We start from the raw sequence: 18169 nt of genomic DNA, 5'->3' as shown, positions 1-18169 counted from the left end.
CCCTGAGTCCCTTCCCTCCCTATAGGCTATATATATAAATTTACAAATAAAAGAATGAACCAAGCGGAGGAAGAGCCTACTTTATTCATATTATTATTCTTGCTAATTAATCTTTTATTTCTTCCAAGTTTAATTTTTTTGCTCTTAATCAAATCCCCCTTCCCTCCCCCTCTCGAATGGCACTGGCAGAGGATAAAAACAGATGTCAACAACGCAAGTAATTTTGTGTACGAAGAAAGCCGAAAGAGAGGGAGAGAGCGAGCGAGCGAGCGAGCGAAAGCGACTTGACCGCCATATAACGTTTCCCGCTCAGACATAAACACAAACATTTCGCCTACAAAACAAAACAAAACGTTTACAACTCCAAATTCAATTCTGCAGCCAGCAACACACAGAGACTGTGAGAGAGTGTGTGTGTGTGTGAGGCAGGAAGAGTAGGATAGAATGAAGTACGTTTTGGTAACAGGTGGTGTGGTGAGTGGGCTGGGCAAAGGCGTCACTGCCAGCAGTATCGGCGTCGTCCTCAAAGCCTGTGGCCTTCGCGTCACCTCCATCAAAATCGGTTTTCTTCTTCTTCTTCTTCTTCTTCTTTCTTTTTTCGCTTTCTTTCTTACTATATCTACTATAAATGCTTCAATTTTTTTCTTTATTAATTTGATTTTGGTTCAACAATTTGCAGATCCGTACTTGAACACAGATGCTGGCACCATGTCTCCCTTTGAACATGGCGAGGTTTTTGTTCTCGATGATGGTGGAGAGGTATTTCGCTTTGGACTTTTTTTCCTTTTTTTGTTTAAATATTTATCATACATTTAACCAGTGCCAAGACAGTACGTAATACTTCACCTTGCCTCTGAAATACTATCTTTATGGTTTATGCTGCTGCTGAGCCTGAGTTTAAACTTTAATCGTAATAGGTTGATTTAGACCTCGGCAACTATGAACGATTCCTAGATGTCACTCTTACTAGGGACAACAACATTACCACTGGGAAGATATATCAGGTGTGTGCTTATATTTTCCTAACAGGGATGTGTCTCCATCTATCCCCTTCATGAAATGTTGAATTTTTCTTTTAATGGGTTTCCTCATTTTTATTTTTGAAATCAGTCTGTCCTGGATAAGGAGCGGAGAGGCGATTACCTTGGAAAGACTGTTCAGGTGATGATACAAAATTACAAATGTTAATGAATCATAACTTTATTTTTTTATCACTTGCATACAGTACTGATGACTGGCTTCCTGCAATGTTTGAGTCGATTTAGGTTGTTCCACACATCACTGATGCCATTAAGACCTGGATCGAATCAGTTTCTCTCATTCCTGTCGATGGAAAAGAGGGCCCTGCAGATGTTTGTGTTATAGAGTTGGGTGGGACTGTGGGTAAGCGATAATTAAAACATAGATACTTTACATGACTCATTGTTCTTTCTATGTGTTTATGTGCAAGAGCTAACTATTTTCTTTCTTCTTAGGTGACATTGAATCCATGCCATTCATTGAGGCTCTGCGCCAATTGTCTTTCTCTGTTGGTAAGGTTGTGGTATATGCTTTTTTTTTTTAGGAATTTTAATGGTTCTATTTATGAGATCATTTCTTCGCCCACATGCTTGATTCAGATTGTTGATTATGTTTTTATGCTGTATGGTCAAAGTAGATTATCCAATTACTGCTGTAGGAATGTGCAGTGAGATCTGATAAGGACATGTTTAGATTGTTGGTCCAATATGTTATGAGCGCTAATAAACTTGATATACTGCCACTGTTTAAACTTCATCCAGAGCTTGCTGCTTTGCTTTTTCCGGTGTATAAATTTATTGGAATGTGGGATATCCAGAACTAAAAGTAACCAATTATTTCCATATGGAGTTGATACCCACTTGGATTTGAACTTTCATTGTGTTATTGATAACTACTTATGTGTATTTAATTCTTTCCTCAGGGCAAGAAAACTTCTGTCTTATTCATGTGAGCCTGATCCCGGTACTGGGTGTTGTTGGAGAGCAAGTAAGACTCTGTACTTAATTGTTGAATGTTATGTTTCTTCATTAGTTACTTATAGTAGTTTGTAATCTTAGATATTAAAGTCGACTATATCTTTTGAAGAATTTGATTCTTTTTTTTTTTTGGGTGACTGACTCTTACTCTCTTTGTGTGTGTGTCTATGTGCATTCATGTAGAAAACAAAGCCTACACAACATAGTGTGCGGGAACTAAGAGCATTAGGCTTGACTCCTCATCTATTAGCATGTCGCTCTGCGCAGGTGCTTCTTTTCATCTATCTTGTTCTTACATTCACACAAGTCAAATGAGCAGATAAATTTAGCCTGAGTACTTCCATTAGGTCCCATTTAAGTCTTGCGTGGACACCTCATATTGGTGCAGTGTGGCCACCTGACTCCCTCTCTATTTTATTCTATCACTATTTTGTCAAGATTAAATTTGGTGGAGATGAATTTTTGTGTGTGACTATATTGCAGCCATTATTGGAAAATACGAAGGAGAAACTTTCACAATTTTGTCATGTTGCAGTAAGTTGCTGACTTAATCCTATTTGGGTTTTTTTCTCATCAAACTTTGTTTTCTAGAGTACAAGTTTTATATTTTCTTTTTTGATTTCTTACAGGCTGGTAATATTCTCAATATCCATGATGTACCAAACATTTGGCACGTTCCTCTCTTACTTAGGGTGGGTTAAATAACAATTCTTTGTCTCCTAGGAGGCTTATACTTATTTTACATTTTGTCTAAAATTTTGTTCTAACTATTGTTTGACACATTGCTGTTCAGAACCAAAATGCTCATCATTCAATTCTTCAACAACTAAATTTACTAAGGTAAGTTTCACCGTTTACTTCAGATTTAAGGCTTCAATTTTGGTGCTGGACTGATAATTGGCATCAGCGTGTTTAAAATTCTTCCTGTGTAATGAGAACAAAGCAATCTCTACGTAGAATTATGCCTGTCTTGGACTCCTTTAGTTGATATTTGTGCACTCTCTCCCTCTCTAATGTTTTCAATTGTGATTGTAGACTACATTTGTGATTAATTATGAGGCTCGAAATGCTACATATATAGAATACAGGAAGGTTGGCGATGTTAACTTACTGGTGTTTAATGTTCTGTTTCAGCATTGCTATGCCTCCTGATTTAAGAGATTGGACCAAGATGGCAGAGACTTACGATAATCTCAAAAATTCTGTGAGTGTTATTAGATAAGTGTGCAATGCTCTATGTTGGAACATTATCTCTTTTATTTTTTGATTCATCAGATGATAATCTGTTGATATTTGCAGGTGAGGATTGCCATGGTGGGGAAGTACGTTGGCCTTACAGATTCTTATCTATCTGTAGTGAAGGTGTGACTTCTGTTCTATTTTTTCGTTGGCTGGATAGATGGTTTATATGATCTCTAGTTTAAGACCTTAGAATTTCGTTTTTCATATAACATTCGGTTAATATATGAGTTAATGCTACTATGTCTCCCTGTTGCTTTGTGCCGTACATGCTTGTTAGATTATTTTGTTGTTAATAAATCGCCAACTATACGTCTGTTGTATTATGACGGCTAAACTTTCTTGCAGGCCCTTTTGCATGCTTGCGTCGCATGTTCTTTAAAGCCATCAATTGACTGGATTGCCGCTTCTGACCTTGAAGATGACAGTGCCAAACTGGTATTGAACCACATCATTTGTGCTGATTTGCTTTAATATCATGTTCATATTGTCTTTACTTTAGATTTGTCTCTCCTACAGACACCAGAAGCACATGCTGCTGCATGGGAGACTCTAAAGGTACGCTTTAAGCTAAATTATCATCCCCTCACCAGTACAGTTGAGGGTCTGGGTAATTATGTTTTGATCTATTCTACATTTGCAGAATGCTGCATGCGTCTTGGTTCCTGGTGGATTTGGAGATCGTGGTGTGAAAGGTATGATATTAGCTGCAAAGTATGCCAGAGAGAACAATGTTCCTTATCTTGGGATTTGTTTGGGCATGCAGATTTCCGTGATTGAGTTCGCAAGATCCGTAAGTGACATTTCTTTCACTAACATGTTTTCTTCTAATTTTAAGATCACATATCAGCCCTAATTTAATTACTTGTTTCAGGTTTTGAGTTTAGAAGGGGCAGACAGCACAGAGTTCGATGAACATACAACAAATCCTGTTGTAGTTTTTATGCCCGAGGTAAAAATTTATGTTGATGCTTTCCTATTCAGTTTTGAAATACATATGGCTGCAACATTCTTCCCGTGATAGTTCATTCTTTTATGGCTGCATATAGGGTTCAAGAACACATATGGGAAGCACAATGAGACTGGGATCCAGAAGAACACTTTTCCAGACTCCTGATTGCATTACTTCAAAGCTGTAAGTTTATTATCAATTACTATGTTCAACTTGAGAAATACAACAAATAACCTGTGTGTTACTGAAAATTCAAATTATAAGTTCAGTTACCTTGTTGCATTTATACAGTAAAGACATTGCCAGTCTGGAAGAACCCATGGCGCACGCAATTGAACTTTTACATTTATTGCATTTATACTGTAAAACTCTTGAACTTTGTTGGCTAGTTTATTATTTTACAGGAAGTCTTTCCTCACATCTCAACTATGTGTTGTATCTGTGACTGCTTATATCAAAACTAATCCCAGAAGACCACCACTTTGAAACTTCTTAGTTTTCCACTATTAGCATCCACTTTTAACATGCGTCATCTGTTATTTGCCATCAATTTCTAGGTACCATAACTCGGAGTATGTGGATGAACGGCATCGGCATAGATATGAGGTTGGTTGTAATTTAGTTCAGGTGAAACATGATCTTTCACAAGTGCCTTTATGTGGTGGACATGGTCTGATTCCGTCATGATGCAGGTGAACCCAGATGTTATTGGAATTCTTGAAGAAGCGGGCCTAAAATTTGTTGGGAAGGATGACAGTGGAAGACGAATGGAGGTGGGTTTTCTGCTGGTCTTATGCTCACTTGTAGTGAGCATTTGTCAGAATTTACTTGGTTATAGTTGCACACAATCCTTTCTTACCATTTACTGAAAAGGATTGAATTTGAATATTTGACTTTTTACATGATTTGTGTTACTTTTCTGTTCTGCAGATATTAGAGCTTCCAAGCCATCCATTCTATGTAGGAGTGCAATTTCATCCAGAATTTAAATCACGGCCTGGGAAGCCCTCAGCTCTCTTTTTAGGTACTAGTACAAACAAGTGAGCTTTAGATGTCATATACTCACATTTCCTGTTATTACTGGGAGACATGTATATGCTGCAACATGCATCTTTGAATTACTATGTTTCTCTGCTGTATCTCTAGTGTTTGATATAGAACTTGGGCCATTTATGGATTGTCTCTTTACAATTCCCATTTACATTCAGTGAAGCTCCATCAAGTCATTAAGTCTCTGAACTTCATTTGACATCTGTGACATTGCAATTCTAGGTCTTATCTTGGCAGCAACAGGGCAGTTGGAAACATATCTTGACCAGCATCCAAATACAAGTTGACAGCATTGAGTTTGTCTCAATATTCCCAGATCATTTTTTCAAGGTAGATTTGAATGTGGATGCGGATGCGGCCTAGTGTAGTAAAAGCTAATGTCTTCCCTAATTTTGTTACTTTGATCAGTGCGCTTACATAACTATGAACTCAAATGGGGATTGCCGTACGATGGTGGATAAATACATGGAAGTTTACGATGAAAGTGGATCCTGTTTGCTGAGCTAGCATCTTATCTTACTGTGGTTACACGATTTATGATGCTGCTCAGTTCAAAGCTTATTCAAATTCTTATTTTTCGAAAGGATTTCTGGAACTCTTGGGATTTTCTTTTCATCATTTATTCGCACTTAAAATATGCAGGCATTTGATTCAACCCAAAACAAATGACAGATTATTGTTTTAAAATATTTTGATTTTGTTTTTAATTTGTCAATTAGAAAATGTACGTGTAACGTTCTTTACTTTAGTAAGGCCAAATAATTGTACAATAATGCCGCACACTCACACTATACTCTGTATGCGCGAAAGGAAGGCTGATACATTAGGATAGGAGCTGTAGTCTGTTAGCACCTCATGGTCATGAATCATGATCATATGGGCGTTCAATTTCCTTCCATTTTAAGATTCTTAACCATGTTCAAAATAAAAAGAAGAATTAAGAAACTTGGTAGTTCTCAAGTGGTTAAGAGTAGTTTTTTAAAATTTGCATCTATCCAAGGTTATGTGTTTGAATTTGCCTTCCTCCAATATCGTTTATGAAAGAAAACAAAACAAAGAAGAGAAGAGACTATGAACTGCAAAGCTCTATTTATTAATATTAATATTGTTGGAAACACTCTAATTAACCTGTCAATCTACAAAAATGCGGCAATAATATTGCCCCTTTTACAAAATACAATGAAAACAAGAAACAATGGGAAAAGGAAAGAGGGAAATTTGGGATTTGGGATGGAGGGTGTGGTGTGTGTATTATATATTAATTAAGCATGCGTCTGAGTGTATAGTAGTACTAGAGGAGTAGTGTAGGTATGAAATCTGTCTTTGGAGCTTAATTTGCTGATAGAATTTAGCTATGAACTCATCCGCCTTTATATCAACCAATTCGTCCTCATAATCTGCACATCCCTTTTCTTCATGCACATTAATAGTATTACTATCTTCAGTTATCATTCCCTCATCATCATCATCATCTTCATCATCTAATTGATCATGATTATTAATGATCATGTCGACTTCATGATGATCATCAAAATCCAGCACTAATGGTGGGTTTAAGCAAGGGATATTAATGAAGCGCATGGAGGAGGAGGATGTTCGCCGGTTCATTTTGAGGGTGGGGAAAATGGGGGTCTTGTCGAAGGACAGCTGACGCTCAAAGTAATATTGATTATCATTGCGATGATGATGATGATGAGCAAGGCTCTTGAGGAAGTTGGGGACGACCCGCAGTTCCATCATGAGGCGTCGTCTGAAGACACCGCCTTTTCTTGCCCAAAGCAATGCCAGACGCAGCAGCTTCCATGCTCTACGACCCACATCAGGATGACGATGATGATGATGATCACCATTAATAGATTTGTTGGACATCTTCATCATTATATCGAGTATGTAGCTTGATGATTTGGTGCAAAAAGAAGGTGCTAGCCGATGATACAAAAATGTGGGTGGGAAGAAAGAAAGACAAATGAGAAAAGCTGATTTGATTGTGTATCTGGTGCTGAATAATGAATATGTCTTGTGTTCGGAAGATATGAAGACTAAGTGATGAGGAGTCACAGGACAGGAGGTACCTCTATATATATGTATATAGGACTAGTGTTTATATTAATATGGAATCTTCTTAATCACTTGAACGCGTATGGTGAACTTTGCTTGAGAGAGAGAGAGAGAGAGAGGATTTAATTGTTGTTTATTTGGTCTTTAATTAATGAATTTGATGATTGGTGTGTGTGATTGCTCGAAATTGAAAGAGTGTGGAAGGTGGGAACTTGATTGCGACTGTTGGGTTGAGCACACACACACACGGCTGTAAACTTATACGCGGGAGAGGAGAGGAAAGGAGAGGAGAGGATCAAGCATCAATGATCAATGATCAATCAAAGCAGTTGATTGGTTTCCAAATATACCCCTCCCTCCTCCCTCCCTTCCTTCTTGCAGCAGCAGGAAGGAATTAATGTCCTTTGGCATCCTTAATAATTTATTAAATGTGCATTATCTCATGAAATGACTGTTAGTAAACTTGTAATCCCGAAAAGAAATAGGACGCACATGCGCCACCCTTACTGCAAGCGGCAAGCGCCTATATTAATTACTTGAGTAATAATGTTATCAAAATCAGTGATGAAAACATAGAAAAAGGAAACGGAAAGATGAGCAAGAGCAACCTAATTAATTAAGCTAAGAAAGAGCCGTTGGAAAAGGTCAATGCCAATTATTTGGGCCTCGCCAACACCAACACCAACACCAACACCAACACACGCCAAGCCAGCCAATATCAAAATCAACGTCAACATCAACATCAACGCCCCTTCCTTTCCTTTCATTTTAATAATTAGTTGGATTTTGCTGGAACCTTCCTCAGTGACCACCGTTTCCTTGTTTGTTTCCTTCTCTCAGAAAAATAAATCACACCGGAAAACTTAATTTATTTCAATTCCCATAATTAATTAATTAAATGAAAGCCAAAAGACTTTCTTTGTAAAAGTAAGGTACCAAAATGTAAGTCTACTTTTTATATTTATTTACAGTTAAACCGTTAAGAAACCTTCTCACAATCAAAGACTTGTGGAGAATTGACCCCAAAAAAAAAGACTTGGGGAGAGAGAGAGAGTTGAGTTGAGAGGGTACTCAAACCGTGTTACCGCCGTGTTCTAGTAATTCATTTAATTTTAATTATATATTCGAATTCAAATTAGTTTGGTAATTTTTAATTGTGTAATGTGAATGAGCTTACAACAATCTTAGACTGAGAAGCTGTCTTCCTTCATCTATGATTCATGTGGATGTGGTGGTGCATATGCATTGACTGACTTGCATATATACCACTCACATTTAATTGTTTTATGACTTTTGTTCCTTTGGGCTAATTTGGCTACCTATATAATATTTCTTTTGGCTACTTTTACAAATACTTCATGGAGACTCAGATCTGTGGGAATTATTACACGCATATATGTAACACGAATTTGAGTAAATGATCAGCAACTCATTCTGTCATTCTCACTGTACAGTCTGTAGCAAAGTTGCTGAACCACTTCAAGAAAAAACGTGTTTAGTTATGCTTATGGGCCCTATCTCATAGTCATAGCTGTTGGATCGTTTGACAAAAATGAAAACAGTTTGTGGCAATTAGCCTGCTGATCTATCTTATCTGTAGAGAGAGAGAGAGAGAGAGAGAGAGAGAGAGAGAGAGAGAGATATACAGAGAGACAGAGAGAGAGAGAGATATATACGGAGGACCAGTTCAAATGAGAAAGTTGCGGCAGCTCCTGCTGGCATCAAAGACATCCCTGCCTGAGCCTCGCTCTTCTCTCCATGAATTTCTCTTCATTAATTTTATGATTTGTTTGGCTCAAACACAACATTAATATGATTAACTTGAGTGAGTCCGTTTGTCTAGGCTTACATTAACGAATCAAAAATTAATCAAGTAAACAACGCCTTACTAGTGCTCAAAACTAACAATTAGTATATAATGGAAAACAAATTAACCTCCTCCATCCATTCATGTTAGAATTTGTTACGGCTATATATAACAGTATTTGTTACGTAGTTATAGCTACCTCATGCTCATATATAGATGCCAGATTCAAGCATCCCTCCATGTCGGACATTCATTATTTATATAACCTGGTTGCTTCCAACCTTTCCCACCAAAGTCTTCTCCCACATCTCACCCTGCTCGCTGCAGGGAGAGGGGACATCCCAACCGAGCCGACCGTGGGATAAAGAAGAAGAAGAAGAAGACCACAGGCGCCCGTTGCACCTAGGCACGGCCCTTATATCCCCCATCAATTAATTAATCTAATTAATTAATGGAACCCAAGTCAGACAGCGTGATCATCACCATCGCCGACAGCAACAAGGGGCCGGGTCCTACTCCTACTCCTACGGATATTATTGATCATACTAGTATTAAGGAGGTGGCTCATGATCATCAATCTGATGATCATCATCATGATGTCGGCCCCACCTCACCCGCTGCACCTGCACCTAAGAAGAAGCGTGGTGGAGGAGCTATGCACATTCTCCAGTTGGCCTTCTTTATGCTCCGACGACGACATCGTTCAGATGGAAAATCCAAACCCACCTCCTTCGAAGGTCAAGCTCAAGCCGTGGCCTCAACAAAAGGCACGTGGAAGCGCCTCGTAGGGTCCATCCGCCCCTTGCACCTTCAAACCACCAGCAACCCCACGCCGCCATCCTCCGTACACAGATCTGCTCCAAGTGAGCGATACGAGGACGTGCTCCCTCCACCCATGTCTCCGGCGCGAACCGACGACCTCTCCTCCGAAGATGGCATGACTAGCCGATACACCTCTGCCGTCAATCTCCAAGAGCTAGACCGCACCGACGAAGACAACGACAACGCCGCCATCGTCAACGCCAACATTGACGCAAAGGCGGAGGAGTTTATCGCTCAATTCTATCAACAGATGAGGCTTCAGCGCTTGGATCGCTTGGATACCGTCCATCTCAGTTGCAACGACACCATTCGGAGGTCAACCAGTTGAGATCGATCCATCCGTCTACCTAGCTGGTACTACAATATGCATGCATACATACATATCCATGCCCGCATATATCATGCATGCAGGTATATATGTACGTTGCTTCCCCTTCGCCTGGGTCATGATATATAAGCGCTCCCTCCCTCATCCTCAGTAATATGCATGGCTGCAACTCAACTAGGAAAGGACATGCATGCGCAAGCAAAGCAGCACTTACGTATAACCTTCATTTGCATGCATTCACGTTGGCTAACTTGGGTTCCTTAATTATACATGTATAAGTACCCATATTTATATATATATATATATATATATGGGCTACGTACCTAGTTATATAGCTAGCTAGCTGGTGTGTGTATTGTACCTAATTTCGGAAACCAAAAAAAGAAAAAGAAAAAAGAAAAGTTTGAATAATGTTCAATCTATCTTCTATTTGATTTTAATATAACTTTGGTACCAATTATAGTCCAAAGACTCATGTTGTTGGGTCCAAAGACTCATGTATAATATGAGGACGTATTTTTCTTTGCATTTACGGGGGGTTATTGAGCGTAGCCCAAAGACTCATGTTGTTGGGTCCTATCCATGATTGTTCTTTGGTTGGGCTTGGAGTCAAAAGACGTACGGATATAAATAGTTTGATCTGAACTCAATCAGGGATCCGTATTTTTAATTACCAAAAACAGAACACCAATACGTGATAATTAAGACACGAATATACGTGCAAAATTAGATGGATTGATTGTGTTTTCGGTTAAATACAACAATTTACAGGATTGTATTTCATGAAGCTCATGATTCGGACTTAATTGCAAGCCAAACTAAAAGACAAAACAATTCTTCTAGTCATAAAAATCAAAAATCAAAAAGACCAAAAAAAGTGAAAAATGAGCGAAACTAAGAACACCAAAAATGAAATGCCCTTTTACTATTGTAGACTCTAGGTCTTGCCTGTAGTGTAGGTGTTGTGCGAGATGTACGTGTACTTTCTTAGTTTGTTGGTTTGACGCTGAACGCACTTGTGGTCTGGTCTTGCAGACAACATCGGTTTCTGCCAACGACAGTAAGTCCGAAATCAATGAATTTTTTATTAATTTAATCCAATTTGAGATTTTACAATTCGATGTGTTCGGATGTCAAGATCCAATACATTAGATTGGATGATTGGTTTGTATGATGATTGTATAGAACTCAATTCGATAGAAAATATCATTAAATATGTACTAAATAGACATAAATAAATTTAAAAAAAACAATACTACGAAATTTGACACAAATAGTTGAAAATCTGGACATAAATATGCATAAATAAATTTTAGAAAATAGTTAGGCCTTCCTCTTATCAATGTATTCTTTCATTCAAAACTAGCCAATAAATTATATATCCTATCTCAGACAAAAAGGAAAAAGATAAAACTAGGCAATCTTATTTTTTATTATTATTATTATTATTATTATTATTGGGTTCTCGATATGACGACTAGCTGGTAATAAAACGATCCCTGGCAATGGTAATCATGTAGAATTACAATCTGTTAAATATGGCGGTAAAACCACCTAAATAAATACTATCCAACCCTTTCCTGGTGATGATAAATCAAACTTTCGAAATATACATATTACAAGACAAAGAAAATAATATTGTCTTATTACCAAATTGTCTTGCAACAAGAGAAATATATATTACCCTACAGGCTATAGGTGAAAATGATAAATGACATTAACTAATTCATTTGGAAGAGAAGATATGGAAGCTGTTAATTCAATTGAATTCTCCCCCTAATTAACCTGAACCTGTGTGTCATTGTGAATTAATTTTGGGATCGTCAGCCAAGGAAACCTTACTTAGCCTACTGGGTTGTGTTCTGGCTTCCCTGCTGCTTCCAGTGCGGCGGTTGCTGCTGCTGCTGCTTGAACCATAAATGGCTCTCGATGCAAGTGCTTTCCCGAAACTGGAAATGTCATCTCTTGTACTCGTTCTTCCATTTTCTCTCTCTAAAACCTCACAATTTGGTTTTTCATTTTCACTGCTCATATCTACCTCACTATGTTATTAAGGCAGATTGACACCCCTAACTTTATATACATTGAAGCTTTTGGTTTGGAAATTCGAGAAAGAAGATTCTTTAATTAATTACGTCATTAACACTCTCTAATTTAATTTACCTCAAGAATCTTCATTTGGGGTAAAAAAGTTGTGTCGTCGTGGCCGAAAGGGAACCCTTTAATTCTCTCTCATTGTTACTAATCTCTTTCACCAACTAGTAAGTTATATTATATTATGTCTTTCAAAAGAAGTAAGAAATTATACCAAAGCACCTGGCTAGCTGCATACCAACTCCTTTAATCTACGTACATTATCCTAATAATTTCTTTTTCTTGATTGGGTGCTTTTGCAAAGACAGAGATGAGTGACCCCTTAGTTTCTCTTTATCTTTCTATCCCAAAAGGGCTCAGTTTCATGTCGGATGACTTTATGTCCGCATTGGGCCATGCTTGTTAACTTGTCAAGGATGGTGAAGAAGCTGCAGAATTCTATAGTGAGGTGAGGGCCTTAATTATGTAACGGTTAAGAGATACGACCTTATCTAAGACCTTATCGAAGGTCCTTAGATAAGACCCCTCACTATGGAATGACTCAAAGAAGCTGTTTGTTCCTCCTATCACTTTCCGCGAGCCATCTGCTTTTTCTGCATCATCAGATATGTATGATTTAGAAGCTCCAAAAATGAACAAGGCCTTTTCCAGAATTTGATATTTCTTGACAAATGATGAACAAGATCATTTCAATAAAGTTAAAAGAAATGGAGGGTAAGAAGCTGAAGCCACATGAACTGTCTCTAACTTTTGCACTAGATTTAATTTTCTGTTGCCCACAATGAATACCAAGAGAAAGAAATATGGGCATATTTGTGCAATGTTTCCCTCTTTATCTTGTCAAACAAAAGGAAATGAATCGATGGTAGGATGGCTTATTCTACAAATAACAATGTCAAGTCTCCATCCCACAATCATTTTAGACCAACCAAAAAAAGTCAGTAAGTGTAGGAAGATTTGATAACCTTTGAGTCAGTAGCCACTGCACTACGCTATGAGGAGGGCTTGGATCGCTTGCACTTGGTCACTATGCCCCTCGAACCTAGCTATTAGTGAAGCAGTGATTACAACTTCTGAGCATGAGGGCAATTTCGTTACACAATTTTATTAGCAGAAAACAAAAATACTTTTGGGACTAACAGCAGATTTCTGATTTGATAAAAGAAAACGACAGGACATCAGTCTTAAAACTTTAAAAAACTAAAGATAAATTTTATACATACCTGGCACAAAACAAAAGTGACTCGTAATCATGTAAATGCTAAAATTTTGTTACTACAGGGAACACTGGAATCTTTTTAAAGTCTAATATACAAGCTTTTCATGTGAAGAAACCCAGAAACAAGACCCCAAAATAAAATCTCAAGTATTACAAACGCTAGGGTACCCCAATTCTTCGAGTGGAGCATGGCCTGCAATAATGCTTCTGTGCCATCAACCTGCATGTCACATTTCAGTCCAAAGTATTTAGTATGAAACTAGCCATTTTGACAAACCATCCAACAAACCAACATGTCCAACTCCATGAGTTTACACTAAAAGATTACAGCAAAGGAAAATTTTGAGGTTTCTTTTCTTCTATTTTCCATCATACAAGAAAGATAAGATTACCAGGTTGTTCTCTGGAGAGCGCCAATAGAAACCTTGCAAACCCGCCGAGAAAAGGTCACAAGCACCCAAAGCATATATAAGGAGTGCATTCATTCCCATCCACTGTAGCAATACTGTGGGCTTTCTGAAATGTTTCACATCAACCTGCATTTAGATGAAGTTTAACTAAAGCACATTAATCTTTGAATGCATTCTGCAAAGTGTCTTCTTCCTCCAATATCATTCAAAATTATGCCAAGCTTTGCATCATAAGGATCTTTATGCATGTCAAGCACAATCAATCAAACGTTTGCAACCATGTCAATACTAAAACCCGCTCCCAAAATTGTGTATCACAAACCAAATTCAGTAAATCCATTCGAGTTTCCATATGTTAATATTAAAAACACATAATCATATTTCATTTGACTCCAACCACATTTTCATTTTCACAATGCTAACATCATTTTGAAAGCAGTAAAATATAGAGATGTGCACGTGTTTCTAGCCATCAACTCACATAGGGAAAGGTGATATTTTAAAGTAGGAATATGCAACTCTAAAAGACAAGCACTCCTTTTTCCTTATTAGTTATTGTCCGACTAAGGGTGGGGAACAAATTTCATGTTGAGTACTGCTATTTGTACTCTCTCAACTGACCATACCATGTGTCACCTCTGTATTAGAGGTGTGATGGTGAGATTATTTTCATCCTTTCATGTTTCATGTGGAGTAGAATTTAATCAGGAGTTGTATGGAGAAATACGAACTTACGATGTAGAATATAATACTTAAGATCAAGCCTGAAACTCCTGCTGTAATGCATGCATAGCTCACTGTGTACAGAGGTTTACAGGAAGGAATACCTGATACACCTTGCCATTAGTCAGAGGAAACAGAATGGTACTCCTTACCAAAACAAAAGAATGAAAAAGATAACTATAATAAAGAGAATACCAAGTATTACTAAAACATATCCGAATACTAGAAGAGGAACAGCAGACATGGACCATAACAGCACCCTCTGTTTTGGGTCCTACAAGAGAAAGGATCCATGTCAGGAAAACAATTCCACTAAAGAGCCAAATCCAGACAACTAATACATAATTTCAAAAGTAGACACAATTAGCTAACAAAAGTAAGTGTTATACAGCAACAAGAAACATCACACCTTAAAATGCAGTAGTATGTGCCCAAAATGCAATCCCACAAAACAAGTAACAGCAGCCATCAGAGAACTGGGAATTTATTATATAAGAAAAAATGAAAGACCAATTTTAAATAATCATTAACAATGACATACAATCACCTTCTTTAGCATTTTTACAGAGTGTGTGTTCGTGTGTGTGTGTGTGTGTGTGTGTGTGTGTGAGAGAGAGAGAGAGAGAGAGAGAGAGAGAGAGAGAGAGAGAAATGGGCAGTGAAGATCAGTAGCAAAAGCCAAGAGATAGAAGGGACTGCAGAAATTAACCTTAGGATTCCCTCTGGGTCAAATGGTGCAAGGCACCACTGAGGAGAATTAGGTGGTAGAGGTCCATAGTCAGGAGACTTTACGCTGCATTCCTGATACACAGGGTTAACATCTTTCAATTATCAACAATAAAATGCACTAGTACAGGGTTTAAACCTTGGTAGATTCAATAATACAGTTACCAAAGAAGGCCCAGTAGAATGACCTTTGTTCTTCTGTAAACAGGATGTTGATAAAGGTGATGCTCACCCAGAATAACTCGGTCAATAAAACCAACAGCATTGCAAGGAGGTTCAAGACTACCCCTCACTCCACAATAAACCTATTAAGTAAATATTGTGTTTCAATTTAGTTATAGACCACCAAAGGGGAAATACATGTATAGAAATGGTGAAATCTTGTAGTAAGGACCAACCAAATTCAGTCATGCACCAAAACTTAATAACCTCAGCAATTAGTAATGCAGAGAATAAATAATTTAACTCACAATTTGAGTACCAGAAGCAAAACCAGACAAATTCATGCTCGGAGCTTCATATTCCCAAGTTGGAACTGAAAGGCCATACAGAAAGCACATGTATAATGAGCACAATCCAATAGCAAACAGCCTGCATTACACAGAAAAGTTACAACTCGAGAATACAGAACAGAAAAAAGGGAAACATATGTAAACCTAAAAAGTGATGTTTTTGGTCTCACATAGGCAGACACAGATGCTGATTAAATTGCAAATATGAGCATCAACAGAAATATCTAGCAACACTAACCACTGAGTGTAGTATTTCCTAGCCAAATCAGCCAGTGAGTCAACCATGATATTGTTAACAAGCCAGATCTCCGAGATTGAAGCCAGCAAATATCCAATTGATATCCTCTGAAGATTATATGCGCACACTTTCAACATGCATGATGACAGTAGGCTATGGCATTTCATATATCCAAATCACTCATAATTAAAGCCAGAGAAGAAAATGAAACAAACTTCTAGACCTATCAACCATAATGGTACCTGTAACACACCTAGCCAACGTATCTTGCCAACATCAACTCCATATGTTAAATGGTTACGCCCATGGAAATACCCACCTAAGAACACATTGCAAAGAGAAATAAACAAGAAATCTTCATTAACAACAGCATTTATAATAAGTTATGTTCCATCCATCGGACCTAGCGCATGTAAGTAATACAATGTAAGCGTGAAATATAAAGTAAAATATTTATATTCAACTCAGAGAACTTAGTAACTTACAACTGTTTGACTTCGACCAATATAGCTAAAAGAAGATCAAGGAATCTCGAGTTTAGATCAAGTTTATGCTTAGGATAGCTAATGGAACAATGACAGAATACCTTGCAGTAACAACCCCAGGAGAAAGAGATTTATTGCTCTAAGCATGACTTTCTTTGTGGCGGTTGTCTTGTTAGAAATTTTCTGCAAGGTAATTAATATATTTACCGACAGTTTATCAGTATGCAAATAGGAATCCATTGCAGCTAAATGCTTTATTTTTAAAAGACGAGCTTCACCGGCAATATCATTTGGGCAAACACAACACTGACACATACAGGGGTTTTAGAGAAAGATTAGATGGAAAAACAAGGGCAATTTTGCATATGAGGTGAAAGAAGGATAAACTCTACCTTGAATGCTAGACTGATAGAGACGCCAACAAGAAAAAGAAAAAATGGCATTACAAAATCCGCAAGTGTAATACCGAACCACGGAGAGTGATTAATCGATGGGAAAGCTCCTCCAGCATCATCAACCAAAATCATCAACTGTTCATTCATTGTTTTGAGTGAGAAATGAAATCAGGAAAAAGAGAGAGAATTTAGAAGGTGACGGTGAAGTAATAGTAATACACAACTCATCACACACTTTATTTGATAGTAAAATATTGTAATACGTATCAAGCTTTAACTAACTAATTAATTTGCCAAATGATCAATTCAATTCAAGCGTAATATTTCAGAGATTCAATGAAGGGAATAGAAATGAATTCAACTGATTCACAGGACAGCATCACTTTATCTTCCTTATTCAAGTGTTTACTCCCTGTAACTAAACCACAAATACCATGGCCTCACTCACTCACAGTATCACCAACCAAACTAGCTCAAAATTAAAATGAAAGCAAATTAGGAATTTGTCTGTGGCTTAGCGTACCGCGACTGTGAGGCCACGGAAGACGTCGAGAGAGGCGAGGCGTTGACTAGGTGTCGATGCACCCGGACCGTTGGATGGTACGGAGGGAACAAGACTTTGGATCTCATTGGATGAGCCTGTGTCTCTGTCTCTGTCTCTGTCTCTGTAGGGAAGAAGAAGAGGAGCAACATCGACGGCAGCAGACATTTTTCTTTAGTGTTTTTTTAACCCTCTGTCCCGGCCACAGGCATCACTCACTCCTCCACATATCCGTCTCAGTGTTATCGTTTTAGATGCAAGAAAACTGCTAGATAAGAAGGCGGTGCTCTGTGTTAGTTGACCAACGGACAAGTGGTGGCGCGTGTGGCCTCTGTTTATTGTAATTTCACTTGTAAGTGAACTTAATGTCGTCCTTCTCCATTTTGTTTACTATTTCATATCAAATTAAAGTGAGAATAATCTTAATGGTCTTTATTTTGTGAATAATTTGCGACTATAAGATGAAAAATTATAGAACCCTCAATTAATTTACGAAATATAATGATTTTGTTAAGAATTGAGATTTAATCATTTACATTTACATAGGTTTAACAAAGATTGTAGTTTGAAGCA

The 18169-nt window shown here is 37.8% G+C and overlaps 3 protein-coding genes across 7 annotated transcripts; 1 reads left to right on the top strand and 2 right to left on the bottom strand.

Annotated features, from left to right (window-relative positions):
- On the top strand, positions 105 to 5981 carry LOC18768452 (CTP synthase). Of its 2 annotated transcripts, XM_020569942.1 has the most exons (23): positions 105 to 562; positions 680 to 759; positions 918 to 1004; positions 1111 to 1161; positions 1266 to 1383; positions 1476 to 1532; positions 1943 to 2007; positions 2181 to 2264; positions 2481 to 2531; positions 2627 to 2689; positions 2791 to 2837; positions 3132 to 3201; positions 3297 to 3359; positions 3585 to 3674; positions 3756 to 3794; positions 3880 to 4029; positions 4111 to 4188; positions 4286 to 4371; positions 4746 to 4794; positions 4881 to 4961; positions 5119 to 5212; positions 5461 to 5568; positions 5647 to 5981. In XM_020569942.1, exons 1-22 carry the CDS (start codon positions 445 to 447, stop codon positions 5523 to 5525), a joined length of 1686 nt encoding a protein of 561 aa, XP_020425531.1. In that variant the 5' UTR covers positions 105 to 444; the 3' UTR covers positions 5526 to 5568; positions 5647 to 5981. The 2 variants fall into 2 exon arrangements, with proteins under 2 accessions (XP_020425531.1, XP_020425530.1); XM_020569941.1 differs by having other exon boundaries at positions 5461 to 5981.
- LOC18766700 lies at positions 6490 to 7116 on the bottom strand. The gene has a single exon (XM_020553611.1). It carries the CDS (start codon positions 7114 to 7116, stop codon positions 6490 to 6492), a length of 627 nt encoding a protein of 208 aa, XP_020409200.1.
- Positions 13479 to 17939, bottom strand: LOC18768717 (heparan-alpha-glucosaminide N-acetyltransferase). 4 transcript variants are annotated; one of them, XM_020553765.1, is made up of 13 exons: positions 17579 to 17939; positions 17053 to 17190; positions 16762 to 16843; positions 16429 to 16494; positions 16176 to 16302; positions 15896 to 16016; positions 15614 to 15730; positions 15409 to 15500; positions 15109 to 15175; positions 14895 to 14973; positions 14712 to 14803; positions 13959 to 14102; positions 13479 to 13786 (listed from the first exon to the last, which is right to left on the bottom strand). In XM_020553765.1, exons 1-13 carry the CDS (start codon positions 17762 to 17764, stop codon positions 13646 to 13648), a joined length of 1452 nt encoding a protein of 483 aa, XP_020409354.1. In that variant the 5' UTR covers positions 17765 to 17939; the 3' UTR covers positions 13479 to 13645. The 4 variants fall into 4 exon arrangements, 3 of the variants coding, with proteins under 3 accessions (XP_020409354.1, XP_007201009.1, XP_020409355.1); XM_007200947.2 differs by having other exon boundaries at positions 16176 to 16282; positions 16418 to 16494; positions 17579 to 17938; XR_002269499.1 differs by having other exon boundaries at positions 13671 to 13786; positions 13959 to 14082.

This window comes from Prunus persica, chromosome G8 (genome assembly GCF_000346465.2).
Source record: "Prunus persica cultivar Lovell chromosome G8, Prunus_persica_NCBIv2, whole genome shotgun sequence".
Taxonomy (NCBI): domain Eukaryota; kingdom Viridiplantae; phylum Streptophyta; class Magnoliopsida; order Rosales; family Rosaceae; genus Prunus; species Prunus persica.
The sequence above is the reverse complement of the archived record's forward strand: the minus strand, read 5'-3'. Positions and strand labels throughout refer to the sequence as shown.

What these genes read in the sequence shown, in the direction of transcription:
- LOC18768452 (XM_020569942.1), top strand. Translation starts at nt 445, where the DNA reads ATGAAGTACGTTTTGGTAACAGGTGGTGTGGTGAGTGGGCTGGGCAAA. An exon ending in TTCTCGATGATGGTGGAGAG is followed by an intron (nt 760 to 917) that starts GTATTTCGCTTT and finishes TAATCGTAATAG; the next exon opens with GTTGATTTAGACCTCGGCAA. An exon ending in TGATTGAGTTCGCAAGATCC is followed by an intron (nt 4,030 to 4,110) that starts GTAAGTGACATT and finishes TACTTGTTTCAG; the next exon opens with GTTTTGAGTTTAGAAGGGGC.
- LOC18766700 (XM_020553611.1), bottom strand. Translation starts at nt 7,116, where the DNA reads ATGATGAAGATGTCCAACAAATCTATTAATGGTGATCATCATCATCAT.
- LOC18768717 (XM_020553765.1), bottom strand. Translation starts at nt 17,764, where the DNA reads ATGTCTGCTGCCGTCGATGTTGCTCCTCTTCTTCTTCCCTACAGAGAC. An exon ending in CTATCAGTCTAGCATTCAAG is followed by an intron (nt 16,844 to 17,052) that starts GTAGAGTTTATC and finishes ATTACCTTGCAG; the next exon opens with AAAATTTCTAACAAGACAAC. An exon ending in TAAGTATTATATTCTACATC is followed by an intron (nt 14,103 to 14,711) that starts GTAAGTTCGTAT and finishes ATCTAAATGCAG; the next exon opens with GTTGATGTGAAACATTTCAG.